At 37.2% G+C, this 19970-nt stretch overlaps 1 protein-coding gene across 7 annotated transcripts in view; it reads right to left on the bottom strand.

Annotated features, from left to right (window-relative positions):
- The window catches only part of PRUNE2 (prune homolog 2 with BCH domain), a 133146-nt gene that overhangs the window by 86415 nt on the left and 26761 nt on the right, over nt 1–19970 (bottom strand). For all 7 annotated transcript variants that reach the window (XM_038123556.1, XM_038123549.1, XM_038123552.1 and 4 more), the window contains exons 4-6: nt 18669–18832; nt 12339–12491; nt 9365–9459 (exon numbers count right to left, since the gene is read on the bottom strand). In XM_038123556.1, the coding sequence (XP_037979484.1) occupies nt 9365–9459; nt 12339–12491; nt 18669–18832 (412 nt within the window). The remainder of the gene's footprint in view (nt 1–9364; nt 9460–12338; nt 12492–18668; nt 18833–19970) is intronic.

The following is a 19970-nucleotide window of genomic DNA, read 5'->3' as shown; positions in this document are numbered from 1 at the left end:
TCTATATGGAAAAAAAATTGTAAAAAAGTAAGACGTTGCAGTACTCACAACATACAGGAGTTCTAAATGTTGGTTTTTCTGGCTCAAAGAGCCTGCAGGTTAGACTTAATATGTATTCATTTAAATACACAATATTGTACTTAAACAATACTGCTATGGAGTTGCAGAAGAAATTACATTTTTTGGGGAATATCATTCTTGCACTAGCTTTATGATGAAAACTACATTTGCGTGGAGACATATAGAAGCTGTGAATAATTCTGAATATAGAAGTGATGATCCTTCTGCAAAAATGTTATATGTCTCCAAGGAAGAAAGGAAAATTGCAGTCTTTGGCAGAATTAGTAGTCTCAGCTAATTTGAAAATTCAAAAATTCAAATAAGGGCTGAAGGCTTTTAACTTGAATGATTTTGTAATTTTTTTAAATCTCTGTACTATAAATAAAAATATAAAAATGCACATAGAATTAAATAAACCCTGAAGTTTCCAGTTAAACAAAACACTTGACTTCAAGTCCTGAGATTGTATCCAGTTACAGAGTCAAAAAAAGGATCTTTCCCATCATCATTTTAACAGAGAACACATGTGCATCATAAAAATTTTTCAGAGCACTTGATCTGCCTAATTCAAAATTTAAAAATGTTCATATATCCTAAAATATCCAAGAATTTCATGTCTGGGCTTCTGATATGTAGTAGAAGATATAAAATTCAGTGGTGCATGATAAAAACATAGGCTATTGTAATGTTTACAAGTATTAAGCATTCTTTTACATTAGAGTTCAAAAGATGTTTCAGGACATGCTTTGCCAAATGCAACAGAAGTAGTATTTCAAGACACATCAGACAAACTTCATGGAATTTCTGCATCAAAATATCACTATTCTAAATAAAGAAGATTTTAAAAGTGGAGGGATTTTTAAGATTTTTTTGTTAAAAGCAGAAAGCAGTCACCAAACAGAATATTTGTTTAGAAATACACTGTATGTCTCTCCACATCTTGTCCACAGAATTGCTGGCTTCTGTAGTACTGGAACATAAACACTAGCAAACTCAAAATGTCTTTTTATTTACAGCTAGAGTTACACTGTAATGTTGCATCAACAGTTCAACATTTTAATTGATTTGTTTCCCACACAATAGCAAAGAAAAAACAAAAACTAAATAGCATAAAATATAATTTCTGTAATATTCCTATTGTCATCCCTAACTATTATCAGTTCTTATATTCTTATGCATTACAGCCAGATTTTAAAATGTTAAATGTTCACGCTAGGTTTTACACTGAATTTTTTTAAAAGTGCATTAAATTTCATAGAAACAACTCTTTATGCTGAACATTTCTCAAAACAGCACCTCCCGCTGTCAACGTCTATGCCCCATAAGCAGCTAGGCTGAGTGCTACTGACAAGAACTAGAAGAGTATACAAATGATAAATTAATCAGCTTTGTATAAGTCAGAAATACAGGCCAATAATGATACGGTTGAGTATAGCATTTTACTTAGCTGAAAGATAGTGCATATTTTACACTGTATTTCTTAAAGAAAATATCTTAAATTATTTAAACACATTTCATAAATTATACAAAAGAAAACAGTTTATCTTTTTGAACAATGTACTTGTGAGCACAAACACATTTTTGCTGTAGTGTTAGTAGACTGTTTATACTCATTCCTTTGATAATTTTCATAGCTATTTTACTTTGTTTATTAACTTTTGAACCAAGACTAAACTAAACTATTAAAGGCAAAATCGTAAATGATAGCTTGGACCAAATTAGAGCAGATGTCACACTAATTATAACCAATGACATCTATCCACTTCATTCACATAGTGAAATAAAAATGAAATCCTAAAAACACACCACTGCGCACCTTGCAGTGATTCCACTGTTTACCTTGCACATTTTTTAAGTGATACTACAAGTACAAAAAATTCTGATGCTTCTGGCTTATTTGATTATTTAACAAAATAATCAAATTATTTGATTATTTAACAAAATAATCAAATACACTTTGCAAAAATGACAGTTGAATAAATCAGTACATGCTGATCTGCGACGATTCCTAAGTACAATGGTCTTTGCCAGTTTTATAAGCTCACATTTTTCTCAAATCTCAAGAAGCCATAATAACATCCTACATGACTTCATGCAGAAGCATCTCACTGACTGGGGGAACTTGAGCTCGTATCACCCCCACATCATCTTCTGAAAGGAATCTGATATGAAAACTATAAGCAATCCTACTAATCACTGTAATAAATGTCATTTTTGCTGCCATTTGATTTCACATACTTAATTAGAAAGCACTCTCTAGAATCATAGAATAACAAGCAGAAGAGATCTCAAGGACGACTTAGTCCAAACTTTTTTGACAAAAACACTCTTGACAAGGTGGTCCAACACCCTGCCCAGTTGAACCTTGAAGTGCTTAATGTTGAGGAATACACCACTTCTCGGGTGATTTTTCCATGACTAATTGTTATAACTGTGAAAATTTTTCCTCTTGTGTCTAATCAGAATCTCCTCAGGAGTAACTTGTACATGTTATCCTTCATTTTCTCCATGTGACTCCTTGTAAAAACAGAGTCTCTGTCTTTTTTGTAGCCACTCTTTAAATACTAGAACCAGGTGTTAAGGTCTCACTTAAGCATTCCTTCCAAACGCATCAGGCTTCTCAGCCCTTTGATGATCTCTGTGGTCCTTCTCTCCACCCTCCCCAGCCTGTCTGTATCTTTTTTCTATAGTGGAGAACAAAACAGACAACAGTATTCCAGGTGTGGCCTGACAAACGCTGACAACAACGGGATGATATCTGCTGCTGATGCCCCTGTTGATGCAGCCCAACAGGAGCCCAACCTCACTGGGCTCCTTTGCTCCAGCAGCGCACTTCTCACTCATACTGAGCTTTTTGCTCACTGGGACTCCCTGGTCCCTTTCCACAGAACTGCTCCTCAGCCTTGTGCTACCAGCCTGTGCTGCCCTCCTGGATTTGTTTTCACAGGTGTAAGACCTTTCACCTGTCCTTGCTAAACTTCAAAAGGTTCTTCTTTGCCCACTCTTCCAGCTTCCATAGGTTTTCCTCCAGCATGGCTCTCCCTTTCAAAGTGCTCACTTGACCCTTGAGTGATTTTAAGTGCTCTGGATGACCACATATGAAGACACGGAACAGCTGGGCCCAACACCAATCCCTGGGGGACCCCACTTGTGCCAGTTGGAAAAGGAGCCATTTACCCCCACTCTGGGTGCTGCCTGTGGGTCAGTTCCCCACCCGCTGCACGGGCAGCTTGTCCAGACTCTTACACAACAGGAAGCTGTCTAGCAGAGCTGTTACACAACTTCACCAGGAAGCTGCGGGAGACCACAGAGAATACAGGCAGACAATGTCCATGGCTAGCCCCCATCAACCAAGGAGCTTACTTTGCCCTAGAAGGCAATCAGGTTTGTCAAGCACAATTTGGCCTCGGTGAACTCGTGCTGGCATCTCCCAATCACCTGGTTCATCTGACTTGCAATGAATTCTCCCAGAAGGGTTTGTGTCATAACTTTTCTAGGGCCTATAATTTCTTGGGTTCTCTTTTAAGCACCTCTTGTAGATAGGGGTGACATTAGCCTTCTTCCAGTCTTCTGGGATGTCTCCTGATCTCCACAATTTCTCTAGGATTATGGAGAACAGCCTCACAATGATCCCAGACAGCTCTCCAATACTCTTGGGTGGATATTGTAAGGTCCTATCAATTTGCAGGAGCCAAGTTCCTGTAATAGCCCATCCAGCAATTGTTTCTTCACTGACAGTGGGTCTTGTTTGCATCAACATGGATTTTTGTTTCCAGCATCTGGGGCCCAGCTGAGCTGGTGACAACAGAGGTGTTGAGAACTTCTGCCTTCTCAGTGCTGTTGTTGACTAATTCACCTCTTCCATTTAACACTGGGCCAGCAGTGTCCTCCTGTTTGTGCTTGTTTTTTATATACTCAAAGACCCTTTTCTTGTAGATTTTGATATCTTTTGCAATTTCAATTCAAGCTGAGCCTTTGCTTTTCTAACAGCATCTCACGCCCTAGCAATGTTCTTGGGGTTCTCAATAGATTTGTAACTCCCTTTCCATCCCTGGTGCGCTTCTCTTTTGGTCCTGAACAGACTCAGAAGCTCACAGTTAAACCAAGAGGGTCTCATGTTCCACCTACTTCCCTTCCCTTTGAAGGGGATTAACTGATTTTTCTGTTTTTCATGAGAGCTCTCTTCAAAAACTCACAGCAGTCACTAGCTCCTTTATTCTTCATGGAAGCTTGCCTTTCAGTCGAGCTCTGAGCAAGCTGAAGTACTAACCTGCCTTAGTACTAACCTTCAGAGTGCACAACCAGACCCCAAACTCCACAATACTGTTAGGAGATGACCTGTTTAACCTCGACCCAGAGGCATTTGATAGGGCTTCTACGGTCACTCTAGTTGACTTCTGTACATTTGAGGTTGTCCTCAACTTTAAGCGCAAGTCCCCCTCCTCTTCGTCCCTGACTCTCTTTACAAAACAGCCTATAGCCATCCATCATATTCCTCCAGTCATGGGAGTTGTCCCATCATACTCCTGTGATACCCTAACTTTCAGACCGGATGTTGAGTTCCCAGGGCTTATTCTCCTGGCTCTGCACATTTGTATAAATGCACATGAAGTGCCAGGTCTCATTCTTATCTTGGAAGGCAGCTAAGGAACAGTTGTCACTGCCGATTCGCCTGGCTTATTTCCCAGTTGGCTGCAATGCCAACCACTCAAAATCACCACTTAGATGGCTCTCCCCACCAGATTCCTTTCATATCTTTAGAGAAAAGTCACTATAGAGAATTCAGCTAGCCTAACCTCTCCACACCTGGGGTACTTGTTACAACTGGGGTACTCTGGATGACCTGAGGCATCAACTGGACAGCTACTGTCCTCCAGAAGATGGTAGTCTGGTGTTTAAGCATGAGTATGGTATTTACGTTAATAATTCACGTGTGGCCGCATTACACAGTCATATGAGGTTATGACTTTAGCCTCTTAATACTTCTGAAAAAGCAAGTGAAAGTATGTTTAAGCTTTATGTACTATATATGTTATAAATTTTCCTAAGGCAGATATCACACACTGACATTTTAAGACCTTAATTAAGGTTGATTTATTTACAAATGGTATGTTTTCAACTCTCAGAAATGATGTATTTAATGTTTTATTTTTAAGCACAATTAAAAAATAATATATAAATATATACATACTGCAAATGTAATACAGATAACAAATTCATTTAAGCCCATTTATGCACATTAGTGACACACCATGTGGCAGAAAGACTAGGACTAGAAGAAGACCCCGTGGCGATTTATTTTATATTAAATCCCTAATGGCCTCTTCTCATCTTTACAAAAATATGCACAAAAGTCCAGACTATGCAGCCATTGAAATGAATGGTTATTTATTTGCTAAACGAGAACCCTATGTTTAATGTTCCTTAGACATAAGGTAGTCTGCAAAAGTCGCATTCCTACAGCTCTATACATCATTTATTTTACATACCCTAACTTCTCACAACAGGCATCAGAAAAATACTTTTGAACCGCATTGCTATTGTAAGTTGCTGAGAATTTTGTTTCCAATTCCATTACTGGAAGATTAAATGTTAACATGTTTACTTGGGGTTTGCTTCTTGTTTTGTCTTTTGCATTAAAAACAAATTCATGGACCAATCTGCCATTTAAAATGCATTTATATTTATACCAAGAGAAAAAAGTTCCCAAATACACAATATATATACATAATCATTACAGACAGACAACAAAATTTCAAATCTTCAAAGACATAGTAATCTAACTTATTTAGGTGCCATGGTTTACCTAGCACTTGTTTGACATGCTTCAGCTAAGACAGAGGTCCGTGATTTGCTTTACAGAAGTATTCAAAACATCACTTTTCAAAATCCAGAAATAAAATTGTTGAAATTATGAAACACTGGCATTTCTTACTACTACTACAAAATAGCTTTAAAATTAAAATCTATTTCCAAGATAAGACTCTTTTTTCATAGGAAGATGATAAACCGTGCACCCAAACACTTCTACATTTCTTAAATGTCTATTGCTGGAACTGCCACTAAAAGTTCCTCTGAGGCATAAAGCCACAAAGGGGAAGTTGTTACAAGAGAAAGAACTTCCTATTGGTACTATCCCAAACTCATTTGGACTACGGAGGCTACCTAAGGACAGTCAAGCTTCCCGCAGCAGCATGAATGTGCAGGTCACTTTCTTGAGGAAACAACACTGGTGACAGCAGCCTCCACTGCAGCTCTGACATGTTCTCTTAGCTTTTACAAGTGGCATACAACCTCTACAACCTGGAAATCATCTTTATGAAGTATGTGGATGCCATGGCCAGATGCATGAAACTCAACAGACCTTCAGAACACCCCCTTGTCTGCCACAGTCAGTAGCAGATAATCACAGAACTTGTTTTCACCGATTGACCTGCTTCCTCAGGAGGTAACTGATTTTCTACAATCATAAGTTTTGTGAGCAGTTAGAATGAATTTTCATGAATGAACAGATAAAAGACTTAGTCCAACAAGCATATTATTAATCTATGTTATAATTAGCCCTTTCAACTGAACTGAACATTCATGAAACCTGGATTGTTCTCCCAGTGCCCTGTTCTCCCACTACACTTAAAAAAGCAGAGAAAAGAGTTCGCTTTACAACAGAAGTATTCATTTCTCAGGAATAATATTACTTTCCCAGAAAGCTGCATTGAGACAACATTTCTAATTTCCAAGAGAATTCCAGCAGAGAAGCAGCAAAAGATACTCTAAGGGTATAACAAAATGTAACAGAAATTAACTGTAACACATGCATTGAATTTTGCTACAATATCTTATGAGTAATCCTGATTATGACTTGGAGAAACTTTCCAGCAAAGGATACAAAAATAACTGTGATCAGGGCAGTGTACCTTTTATTCCATCCTTCTCTTCAAAAATAAAGTGGTTACATATGTAAAATTCAAGCAGCATACACTCTGACAGCTAGTCACTGTTGACACAGGTCTGATTTCCATTTACAGCTTTAATGCCACCTAAATTCAGGAGGCCCAGGATCCAAAGGTTATCTCAACAAATGCAAAGCTGTATATGGAGTGTTAGAGAAACCTAAACACATTCACACAAAATGGCTGCCCTATAGAAAGCATTTTAATGGAAGATACTTTTGAATATTTTTTTATTATTAAGGGGAAAAATTGACCTTGTGATACTTCTGAAAAAGCAAAACCACAAACACACTAGAGATTCAACACCTGTTGCCAAGCCAGTTCTTCATGTTTCCTTAATATTTAATCAGGTAACATCTGTGGAGCACTTTAAGGATGAACAACAAACTACCACTATCATTGCTGAGAAAATTGTGAATTCATTAAAGTCTGTGTATTCTGAGCTCATAACAGAATTCTAAACTGAACAGAAGGTCTGGACGGTTTTGTCATTCATTTCTTATATGTATTGTGTTTCTGACACTGGGTGAAGTCATGTGATCCCTATTGCTAAAAAAATCGAGTAAAAACCATCTTTTGCTGGCCAAGCACCAGAAATTAGGGTGCTTTCACTTCAACAAAGAGCAGTAATTGCAAAGAGCACTAACTCCAATGCAAAACGCATCTCCATTCCAATAACTTTACAAACATTATACCTAGAAAAATAAAAGCAGTTACACCCCTGAAAACTTAGTCCTTTATGACACAAACTATCCACAGCACAAAAACAGAGCAAAAAGCAAAGGAAGGTACCCACTGTTTCCAAAAAGAAATGCCATCAGAAATACTAGTAATAAAATTACTTAACAGACTGGGGCAAAAAAAAAATCATCTAACATTAGTAAAATCTGTTCAGTTTGTTCTTACAGGCAAATGAATCTCCCCTGCCCTCCCAGCTATGTAAGAAAAACAACTATGAAACATTTACTGCTTAAGCACCAGATCTTAACACTTTTTCACCCAGGTAAGTCAGCATCACATGTTACACTTCACTGAAGAAAGGTTGAAAATTTGCCTACTTTGAGAACTAGGAACTCTTGACAAAGTCAAATTGTGAGATCCAGACAAAAGGAAGACAAGTTCTGAGTTATAATTAATTTGAGCATATAGAGTTGCAAATAAGAGGTCAGAACAGATTTATCTGGAGCTTCAACCTGTGGAGCACAAGATCTGTATTCTACATCGTTATCCAACACGATTTAATGTAAAATAAACAAAAAGAAAATGTAATGCTAAATCTAGCTCCTAGCTCTGTCCACCATTAACTGAAACTGACTGAGTAAAAGAGAAAGATTTAGAACTAAAGAAGATGAATATTTTACTAAAAACTTTATAAAATCCCATTTTCTCTTTTGGGGATTTATCTTACAGCACTCCTTCCCCATCCCCTTTCCGTCCAGCCTCAGCCTAATTTTTAAGATCAAATTATGCTTCATAAAGCAGCACTTTTTTGGTGGTAAAGATTGCTTAATATTGGAACAACTAATTGAAAACTAACAGAGTCTACTTCATTTCTTGAAGCTTTGCTACCTAATTTGCTTTCTATATTTTAGTACGCAAGAAGAAATCTATGGGTAATTATTAGCTGGATTGTAACCAAAACTTGTTCAACCACAGAAGCATCTTATTTTGTGTAAAATGCATTGCAAGACACATATTATAAGAAATCTCTTAGGACCTACAAGGCAAGAACTATTCAAAAGATTTGATTTTTTTTTTAGCAGCATTTGACATAAAAAAAAGTTATGATTTAGTGCAAAAGTAGATGAAAATTTCTTCTACATTTCAAATACTTCTATATATGTGACTTTCATGCAAATGAAGAGACTGAAAATTACAAATATATACTACATAAATATGTTTTTGCTATTGATATTTTCTTCAAATCACATAGGTTTTATTAGTAATCAATATGCCAGTATGCAAACTCCAATCAGAAATAACAGTATCATGTCATTGTTCAGTGATCTAAGTATTCACATTTTTAAAATAATATTTTTAAATAATATCCAGCAACACGTAGCTCTTCTGATTAAGGCAGAAAGCTCGCACCTTCAATTTACCCAAAGGTTCCAATTTGTTTATGGCATTGTTTTTAACACACCATAGTACAATCCAAAGGGAGGGAATAATTACAATATCATAATAATGGAAATCAGATAACAAATAGCTACTACTTCTCTCAGAGTTAATTAAATCACTGAAAATTCTGCTCATACTGGAAAAAATATTGGGAACATAACTTGTTCACATGTTTTAAAGAACTATCTCCATATGCAATAAGGCTGTTAAACATGTTTTAAGTTTCCTCTTACCTCCAGTGTCATGTACACAGTGCTGATCGCTACTTTGATTTCTCCATCTGAAATCTCCTTCAGATCCTTCAGCATGACCTCCTCAATGTTCACACCTGTTTAAGGAAATAAACAAAATTTTTTTTATGCTTGTGACAGATGCACAAGCATAAATTAAAAACACGGCTTAGACCTTAATGCTGAACCTTCCTCCTGTATTTCAGGACATTGTATGAGAAGATTAAAGGTAACATTAATGTTTCAATGCTTAATGTTTCTAGAGGAATTTTTTTTAAGAAAGGAAGAAATTTAACGGAGGATACACACTGACAACAAGTATGAAGAATTAAGTCTACTACAACACCTGTGTGAACACTGAAGTTTTATGTGAACGTAATTCCCGCTGATGATAATGTACAGCTAGGCAATTTCTACGGCCTAATATGAAATCACAAATATAAAATTACTTCTGAAATAATTAATATATTGAAAAGCACCTGTGGACTACTATGGTGTTTATGAAATATTCAAAAGCAAGGAACTTAAGATATTCTGTAAACACGGTCATTCAACCTTTCTGACTGTCTTTACAAATTGATAACACCAATGAATTTTTCTTATGTCCTTCGTAACATAGAAACATTATCATCAGAAACAATCGTGTAAAACAGGAACTGCAGCCAGCCATATTGGTATGTTTAAGCCCAATGTATTGAAAATCCAGGTCACTATGTTTCCCTCATTGGATGTGTGTTGTAGTGCACTAAATAGTTATCTAGTTGTTGTATTGCACTGGGTGATTTGAAACATTATGTCACATGGATTGTACCCTTTTTCCCTCATATGGTATGTTCTCCATTCACCCCCCTGGTGGTCTGTGCCCTTGTAACCCTCCCCTTGCCCCTCCTCAGTGGTCTCCCATTGGCTGCAGCCCTCCATCCCTGCGGTATAAATGTCCTCTGGGATTGGACCACTTCCACTTTTTCCACCTGGGTGGTCCACCACACAGATGTCCCTTTCCAGCCAATAAAACAGGACATTAGAACCACCTGGAGAAAGAGCGCTTCCCTTTTGCTTCGTCTATGTAATATCCATGCGGGCGGAGTCCTAAGCTAGCCGGGATTGGACTTTACAGCCCGCAAACCCACAGATATTACAGACGTGTTTGTCTAAAATGCTGCAAAGATTCACAAAACAAATACATGTTATGTAGAGGAACATAACTACATCACATGATAGCAACAGAGATATGATAGCCAAATGTCTATGTAAAGAATGCCACAAGCCACCTATCTCAGGGCAGGGCAACAACTAAAACATCCACCAACCTTTAAGGCACAGCAGTTCAACAACCACCATGTGTTTATACAAATTATTTTCAAGAGGGAAACAAATACTAATCTGAGTCAAATAAATTAGTCCTTTCATTACTGTTCCTGTATGGAGTCCAGCTACTGCAGTCAATCTAATGTCAAGATGAACATTTACACAGTTGTCATTTAAAAAATTTTGTATATAACCTATACATTTTCTGGGGGGCTGCAACCTATTGTGCCTTAAATAACGAACTAATTCAGGCCTATAAATCATGATTTCTGCCAGAAACTGAGGAATATTTTGGCTGCATTGTCCTAATATTGCCTCAAATAATGAGTGTATTAGGTAAAATACTCAGTAGAGGTTACATCCTTCAAGAGGCTCCTGAAACTCAGCAGCATCCTACTAAAAGAAATGTCACATGTAATATATGCACATGCATATGAATATACAGTAAATATGTGCCTTGTAATACACAGAAAACAGGAGTAATAAGCCAAAAAAAAAAAAAAAAGAAGATGCATGACAGTGCCCTCCCCATGCCTCATGTGACAGGCAACCAGTACCATGCAGACTACACCCACTACATATACTTGTCCAAATTTCACATCTGATATTACAGAAAACTTCATGACAAACAGTACTAAATCGTTTTCCCTGGCAATTGGCAGAACTAAGAACTGACCTCCTACATAAAAGCTACCTTCATCACCACCTTCCAATCTGCATGCAGTTCATTCCTGAACTGTACTGATTACTTGAGTAGAGGAGCTTAAGAGAATTCATGTGAAACTTTACAGACCTGAACTACATTACCCTGTAATCTCACTGAAAGAAAAGGCAAAGGAAGCAGCATGTCAAATTCTGTCCTTATCTACCAGACAGGGCAGCTGTCTCAGGCTGATGGTCTGAATTTCCATGACTACTTTCTGCATATGAGCAGATAGAGAACAAATAAAAACCCTGAGTCTGCATGGACCCTGTGCTTACCTGATATATCCAACAGAGAAATACCCCTACGAATTTAATACTCACTCTTTGTTAAGAACTTGGTGGTAAATGCAGTAAAAATTGTAAGAGTTATTGCAACAATTTTCTTCAAGTTTTCACAGCATCTCTTCAAAAGCCTGCTACTAAATTTTGGATTCAAACATTGCCACTTTAGATCACTGAATATTTATACTCAGTACTTCTATCAGAAGAAAGGAAAAGAATTGCAACTTTCCCACTGCTTCCTTAATCTGAGTCTGATGTCAAACTGACTTCACCCATACACAGCCCCTAGTAAATCTGGGTCATAACACAAAATCTACTTCCATACAACATAGGCAATTGTAATACAATTTCTGCCCATGGGCTGACACATTTTTTATGTCCACATGATCAACATAAATTCTTGATGAACATACACTTGTAAAAGCAATATGAAAAATAAATTATTAACTTTATCTGTAAAAAATACACAAGATAATTTATGAGCTAAATAGTTCCTCAAAAGAAATCACAATTTCATTATTTAGAATGTAAGTAGCTTAATTTAAAATTAATATACAACATTTAACTGTCAATGAGATAGCATGCTACACCTATTTTCACCACACACAATAAAACAGTATTCTGATACAATTACACAAATAAATTTGTAACAGGTCTGAAAAATGGAAGGAAGTTGCCCTACCTTGGGTGTTAAACTGAGTCTCCTGGAGAACAAAGATGATTTCCTCTCGTGGAGGAAGATCTGGAAACTTTTCCTCCAACACTGACAGTACTTTCTCATGGTGCTCTGTCATTCTGTCAGTTTCCAAAGACATGCACTTGAAGAGAATGCTCCCTGAAACATTGAAAGACAAAAAAATCAATGTCTCCTGTAGATATCAAAGAGGTACAACAGAAACAAGAAGTTTTACTATATTGCTTCTTGGGGGTTCCTTCTTGGAGGTTGCTTCCACTGAGTGTTCACTGAGAGTTTCACATGGAAACATCTTCCTAACTTGAAGCTCCTAAATCAGAACTGGCTGCCTCTTCAGTGCCTCTGCTACAGCTAATTGGCTGGCCCCAGTGCTGCCACGGTGTGCAGCGTGCTTCTGTACACTAACACGGCTGTGCAGCACAGCCAGCAGCAGCCGACAGCACACCAGCCTATATTGTCCTCTCTCCAGGCATTAGACCAAGTGCTGCTGTGTTTTGAAACATAAATCCACATTGTCAGCCTTCCTTCTACAGATCTGTCATTGAACTCCTACAACGGAGATAATAAGGAGGACAAAAGGAAGAAATACTTTACTGTCACGATGTTGAGCCACCAGAACAGGCTGCCCAGAGAATATGGGGATGCCCCATCCCTGGAAGTGTTCAAGGCCAGATTGGACCAGGCTCTGAGCAGCCTGGACTACAGAAAGGTACCCCTGTTCATGGCAGTGGTGTTTGAATTGAATGATCTTAAAGTCATTGGTCACTGCAGTGTAACTAACCCTGGATAATTCTTGTCAACGGACGCACCAAAAAACACCAAATCAGACAATCAAAATTTTAAAATTTAAGAGAAACCCAGTAAATAACTTCACAGTGATTGGAACTGTCTTACAACACAGAAGTGAGCATCATGTATTTTCAGACAACTATGTGCTGCACACTAAGTCACCCCTTTCATTCCCTGGAGACCGTGATTCCATTTATCAATATACCCAAAGACAGTGTTTGCTTCCAATCACTCACAGTAAATTCAGGATGATAAAATCTTATACTTCAGCCTAAAAATAATTTATTACTCTACTGTGCACAAGAATTTCAAACAAGTGTATGATTTCATTGCATCACGCTGGGTCAATGAGCAACGAAGTACAGTAAGTGAATAAGACAGTTACTGCAAAACAAAGTGTGTAGGCTTCAGCACAGAGCAAAAAAGTGTAAATGAAAAACCTTGACACTGCCACCCTCAATCTCACCAGATGAGCTAGGATCCAAACATCTACTATTTATTAATTTTCCTTTTCTCCTATAATATCATCATATGAAATAACAAGAAGCATTTCTTCAAAATTCACAAACCACTTGCAACAAAAATAATTGTGCCATGCTAAGTAAACATACTCTTATTAAACAAATCCTTTGTGGATTAAACAATAAATAATGCTTAACAAGCCAAAAGCTGCTCCCCATCAGATACTAATTTCTAGAATTAAATACAAATACATGAAGTTCCGTTCTGTGTTTCTATTACAGATATTGTAACTGCCAATATTCTTTTAATTCGCAGCAGCTCTTTATGTCAGTCTTTCAATCATTTTAAGACAATGTTCCTGCTGTTTGACAGTATTAAAAAAAAAAGAAGACTGCATGAAAATCACATATACTTATCCAGATTGATACTTCTAAATCTATGTACACGACATAACAAGCAGAATTCAGACTTCTGCAGGTAAATAGTAATATATAAAGTATCCAGATATCTACACCCATTATCAAGGCCTGGTTTTCAGTCCCTCTAACAGGAAGAAAGTTTCTCAACCAGCAGCATTCCCAATAATTGACCTAAAAATATCCCTTTGTTGCTCAACTCCACAGTAGATAACAGTGCTTGTGCTACATATATACTCTTGAGATACATTCTAAAGCTTCCACTTTTCTAGGAAACAGTGGTGACCAGAATGATTGAGACACCCCACAACACGCTTTCAGTCAGCACAGAGCTGCATCTGGAAAAAGGGCAGCTCAGGGACCAGGCTGCACAAAGCATTTTAGCAACAACAATTTTCTGCTTTTTTTTCCTCCTCCAGAAACAGAGAGGGAAATTGCTCATGCACACACAGAGGAAATGGAGACTCCAGCAAAAGTGCTGGATCTGCAATGTGTGCTCAAATTCATCACACCTACTGAAGCAAGGTTGCAGCATATCCTGTAAAGCCCTCCAGCAGTATAAGGATGAGTTCAGCAGTCTGTCCATCTGCACAGAACCTCAGATATACAATGTATGAAACTTTTACCACAGCTGTGTGTGCTTCAGGGAATGAATATTTGGGTAAGATCAAGACAAAACCTAATACAAACATACAGGAAAACACAGAAGAACAAGAGGTGTGAGTTGTGTATCCACCCAAGCCCACCAGTTTGGAAGCCAACATGATGCAACCATCATTCACAATAGGCTGACACCTCAGAAATGTTTCTAAAAGGCTCTGGTTTTCTCACTAGTCACACCAAAACTGTAGTGCTTGCAATTGATAACTTTTCTACTAGGATGAAAGCAAGAAAAGGATCATTCTCAAATTACTAGGGTGTCAGCAAACCCCAAGATCAACATTTACTTGCCCTTTAATGCTATGATCAGTCTTCAATACTCTCATCACCAGGGGAGAAGGACACACTTCTTCTCCCCCAGGCATCCTCAGTATCCCCGTGAGGGTTAAGATTCCAGGTAGTTTAGAAAAAGAGTTCACTTAAGTTACTTCTGCTTGACCAAAGGTCAGTAGTCCATTTAGTCATGTGCTGTCTTATAAATACCTGCTGTAACAGCAATACCTAGTCTCAGAAATCCCCTGCAGATTTTACTGAGTGTTGGTGCAACTCTCCTAGGGTTTCTGAAAGCATAATGGTGGCTGCTGTCTGCTTACAAGCAGAGAAAAAAAAATATAATAGGCAATACAAGATTCAATATTATTTCTTGTGTACATCACATTTTACTACATTTTTTTTAAGAGGTCACTAGAAAATAGGCTAAGGCTCTTAAAAATGTGCATTTTATTATTTTTTGCAAAGCAGTTTGGAAGCAAAGCATTAGTTTTGCCAAAAGCAATTGCTGTGCATTAATATTAAACACGATCTAATGAAGGCAGAAGTCGTTTTGGGAAAACATTAAGAACAGTACAAGCATCTCCTGAATTATAAGTTTACGGCTGAGAGAAACAGTACAATGAAAATATAGGCATTTCTCCTGTCAAGGTTTTGTTCCATAACCTGTAAAATAAAGGAAAAAGGTTTTGTTCCATAACCTGTAAAAATAATGGAAAAAGGGGAAAACCAACAGTCCCTTATGGAAAGTATACTTCAACACTCCTCACACACTACCGTGCCCCGCAAAAAAAAAACCTGCAAACCAAAACTGTAAATATATACAATTAAGCAATCTTTACTGTGATTGACAGGAAATGAAATGAAGCTGGAATAAAGCGTAACTGGGGAAAAGAGAGGAAAAGCACTGCCTCCAAAAAAACCCCTGCTTCCATATATTAAAAAGAAGTGTCAGCCCAAGTAAGTGCAGTGTTTGGTGCAGGTCAAAATGATCCTTTCTTCCGGGTGTATATATTAAGGATGCATCAATGCAGAAGCATGTGAACCATCTGATCAATGTACAAGACAGAACAAAAAAAAAAATACTGGCCTAATTCCCGAAGTCCTTAAAAGGGCATTTCTTAACATTTGCCTGTGTGGTTAGAATAACAAACTAATCTTCTCTGCTGAAAGTCAGACTGCCCCAACAGGGCTTGAAAAGACCTCAACTATGCAGCTCATCACTAGCAAAAGATTCACATTAAAAAAATTGCTGACACTCTTGCTGGAAATCTGTCTATATTTACATGTTGTGGTTTGCACCTTGTGGCATCCTTCAAGGCCTTATACAAATAAACATAAGGAGGCATTTTTGAGAGTGCATTGACCCAAGACACCTGACAGTGAGTGCCTGGAATAACATCCTTGCCAGCTGGCTGCAACAGAGAATGTAATGATTCAGCAGTTTAATGGATCTTGAGTTTGGCAACAGTCCCCTCATAAACATCTCTTGGGAAATAAAATAATACAGGCCCAGGGCTCTGGCAGGTTCTGTAATTGTTTGCTTCTGGCACAAATCCAGAGACAGAAGAAGCTCTAACTTAAGGCAAATATGGCTGTACAACACTAATTCTCCAAGCAGGCTCTACTCAAAAGCCCAAGGGTAGAATTAGCTTGTATAATGTCTGATAAGGAGATAAAGATACCAGAAAAGCATTCACCTAAAAAAAATTAATCTTTAAATATAAAAATGCCTAAATCAGTAATGCTCACTTTAACAGGAAATGTCTTTTCTCTTTTTTTTTTTTTTTAAACATAGACAAGCAAGCATAGACAAGTTTGCTCAAAGGTGAAATGTATATACATAAACATCTGCCTTTTTAATTGAATTTAAAAACTGCTAACAGGCTTTAAGAAAAAAAAAGTTTCAAAAACAGTCAATAAATTAAGCAGTCTTGGTCACCACATGATAATTATAAAAACATGAGGTTTTCTTTTATCTTAAAGTCTCCTAGCAAAATACCCACTCGAAAGTCAGAAAATGAAAGAAGGCCTCCCAGCTCAGAGACTCAGATAGCTGCAGTTTTATGAAAATAAAATCCTAATTCTTAGCCTGTAACTTTTACTTTGGCCTTCTGTTCTGAACTTCACCTGAAATTTAGACAAACTAACCATATACACATTTACATTGGAAGTAACATAACAAAATGTAAAAAACACAACACGACCTTTTTGCAGCCTCTGTACCTGTCCCTGCGCTGCTGGGAAAAGTAGAAAAACACCAAGTCTCAAGTGCAGCTGTGTTTTGTTCTCTAGGCTTTGCCAGTCATTTCTCATACCATGCAAAAAAGGTATGCAGAGAGTTTTTATCCACTAAGTTCCTCAAATTTGCTCTACTAAATGTAATAATCAAAATGTAATTACTCATTGATTAAAAAAAATAGAATTAGCTACTATATTCCCAAAACTGTAAGTGCTATATCTAATGAAAACACTAATAAAAGCACTTTATTTTAATCTGGATACATATTGGAGGCACAAAACATGCTGACACATCCACATACAGTACTCGAACATGTTCTTGAACATTATTCAGACCTCTCCCTCTGACTCTCCACCAACAAACATGTATCCTGATATTCCTCAAAACCACTTTTTTTGTTCTGCCTCCAAAACCAATTATTATGCTTGGTCGTTTGGTTAGACTCCTGGAGAGCTACTCAAGAGAAATTTGGAGCTTACAAAATGTTTCATGGCAGGTTAACTAAAGCTTGTTAGCATGGAAAAATACTGTAAGGGCAGGCTAAATGCTGTGCTACTGTTAATGCTTATTCTGTGGAATATTTTTTAAAAAATTATCTTTTTGATTTCTTATAACATGTTTATTACCTATCACAACGATGGGTACAATGATTTGCCAAGAGTCTTGTTGCTTCTGAAGTCTAAATGTAGACAAGTTTTCATAATCCTCATTAAACAGGCCCACATTAATTTCTTAAAAGGACATTTAGCAGTTTCACATCATTAAAACTTAAAACCTATAAAATTCCTTGAACATTATCTAAACATGGTAAGTAACGGTTTAAGTTACAGTAAGTAACTTAAAAGCAGTGACTGTTCTTTCAACACCAGTTTTATTTCCAACTGGAAAGTTCTGTGCAGCAAATAAACCAAGAAAATGAATATAAATTATGAACTTCCAAGACAGAGAGGAAAATACTTCTGATTGTTGAAGCCCACTGCCACTTTGCACTCTGCTGGGCATACACTACAAAAGAAAAGGAGAACACAATGCAGATTTGGTAATACTGTTTTTAAACAGCAGAAGTTTTGCATCATGCCATTAAAATATCATTCCACAAAAAAGTACAACCATTGGGAGGGAGAAGCTTTAACTTGTAAATATTAGATTCCAATCCATATTGTTGTCCACAATGCCCCTGGAATCAACGAACTGCACAGCTTTTCCAGCTACCCAGCTGGTATGTCGACAGCTTCATTTAATATTCTTGTCTAGTGATACAGCAAAGACCTCTCATGCCTATTTTTAAATGCACATTTTTAATATTCAATATAATGTTACTCTTTAACAAACTCTTTACTCCCTGCTTCTTTTATGAAGCTTCCCGTAGTCTTTAAAGGGATTGTTAACCAAAGAATGGATCACACTCTTTCTGCATGAGCAAATTCAGAAACACTCCATTAAACCTTTCAGTATTTAATATAAAGAGTAATCTCTCACCTCTGAGGAGATAAGCCAGTTGCTGAGTGATTAACTCTGGTGCCTTCTGAAGAATCTCTTTTACGACTAAAGAGGAAGAACACGCTTGTAACTCCAGGCTCCTGTCACATTGCTCATCTGGATTGATGACTTTGACAACAGCTGATTCCAAACTTTTATCCTCACTATCAAGCAAATTTAGAAGTTATACATATATTTATCTTTACAGCTACATAGTCAACTCAGTAAGAAATTGCAACATATTTTTTTTAAATTCTGGACTACAACAGCATTGTTACAGCTACCTGAAATCTGCTATAAAGCGAAACGATGTCACAGAGGTCCTAAATCCGTGATTCTTAAATTAAGTGTTCAGAGTTCTTTAACTGCTTGATACATCACTAAGTATGGCATTTCCCTCATCAAAATCTATTAAAAACTACTGAAAAAAAGTATTTCTACATGTGCTGAAAATAGCCTTCTTTATATAGACGAGATTTAGGATTTTCCCAACAGAATATTCTGAAAACTTACAAAAATTCTTTTTTTCGCACTTAGATACTTTATGTTTCTGTTCACAATAGCAGTAACCAAGCCAAACTAATTTTAATAATAAAATACTAACTGTAATTCTTTGGAAAGAAGAAACACAGAAGTGACAGTAATAAACAAAAAGCAGATCTTACAGATCATTTTTGCTCTGCGACGCAAATGACGCACTGAGCTGACAGCACTTACTACATCAACAGCTATGAGATTCACACATTTTGTTTTCTTCAGATTTTCCCTACTTTTAGTCTAATCTATAAACTTCTCAGAGTACAATGGGGCTACAGGATGCCACTTGTCTTAAATGAAGTTCTAAGGACAGCTGGAAGTAAACAGAACCCCTCACTCTGGGGAAGACAGGCTGACCATTATAAAGAGGCTCTTCATAAAAGATTCACAATGGCCTTGTAAATGGTCCCTCTTAAGGATGGGTATTGAGACTGTGATTTTCCAGTCAACTGTGAGCCTTTTGGAAGGCTGTAGTTGGTAAAGACCACTATAATCCACTGGCCATCTTAACAGCACATATCCCAGTGTCTGGGCACCTGCAAATCAATGTAAGATTCTCATAGGAAACCTAACTAAGAAGCAGGAAAAAAACTTCTGATCTCTTATCTACTGGCCACAGGAAACTTCCAGACTATTTAACTAAATTAAAATATCTAATCTAAGACATGTGAAAACACAAGGTTTTTAAGAGTGGAAGCTCCATTAAAAGTGATGACCGTTCACCTTGTTATAGTTATTCAACTTAAAGGGAGACAAAATACATCT

The sequence above is a fragment of the Motacilla alba genome, chromosome Z (genome assembly GCF_015832195.1).
Source record: "Motacilla alba alba isolate MOTALB_02 chromosome Z, Motacilla_alba_V1.0_pri, whole genome shotgun sequence".
NCBI classification, from domain to species: Eukaryota; Metazoa; Chordata; class Aves; order Passeriformes; family Motacillidae; genus Motacilla; species Motacilla alba.
The sequence above is the reverse complement of the archived record's forward strand: the minus strand, read 5'-3'. Positions and strand labels throughout refer to the sequence as shown.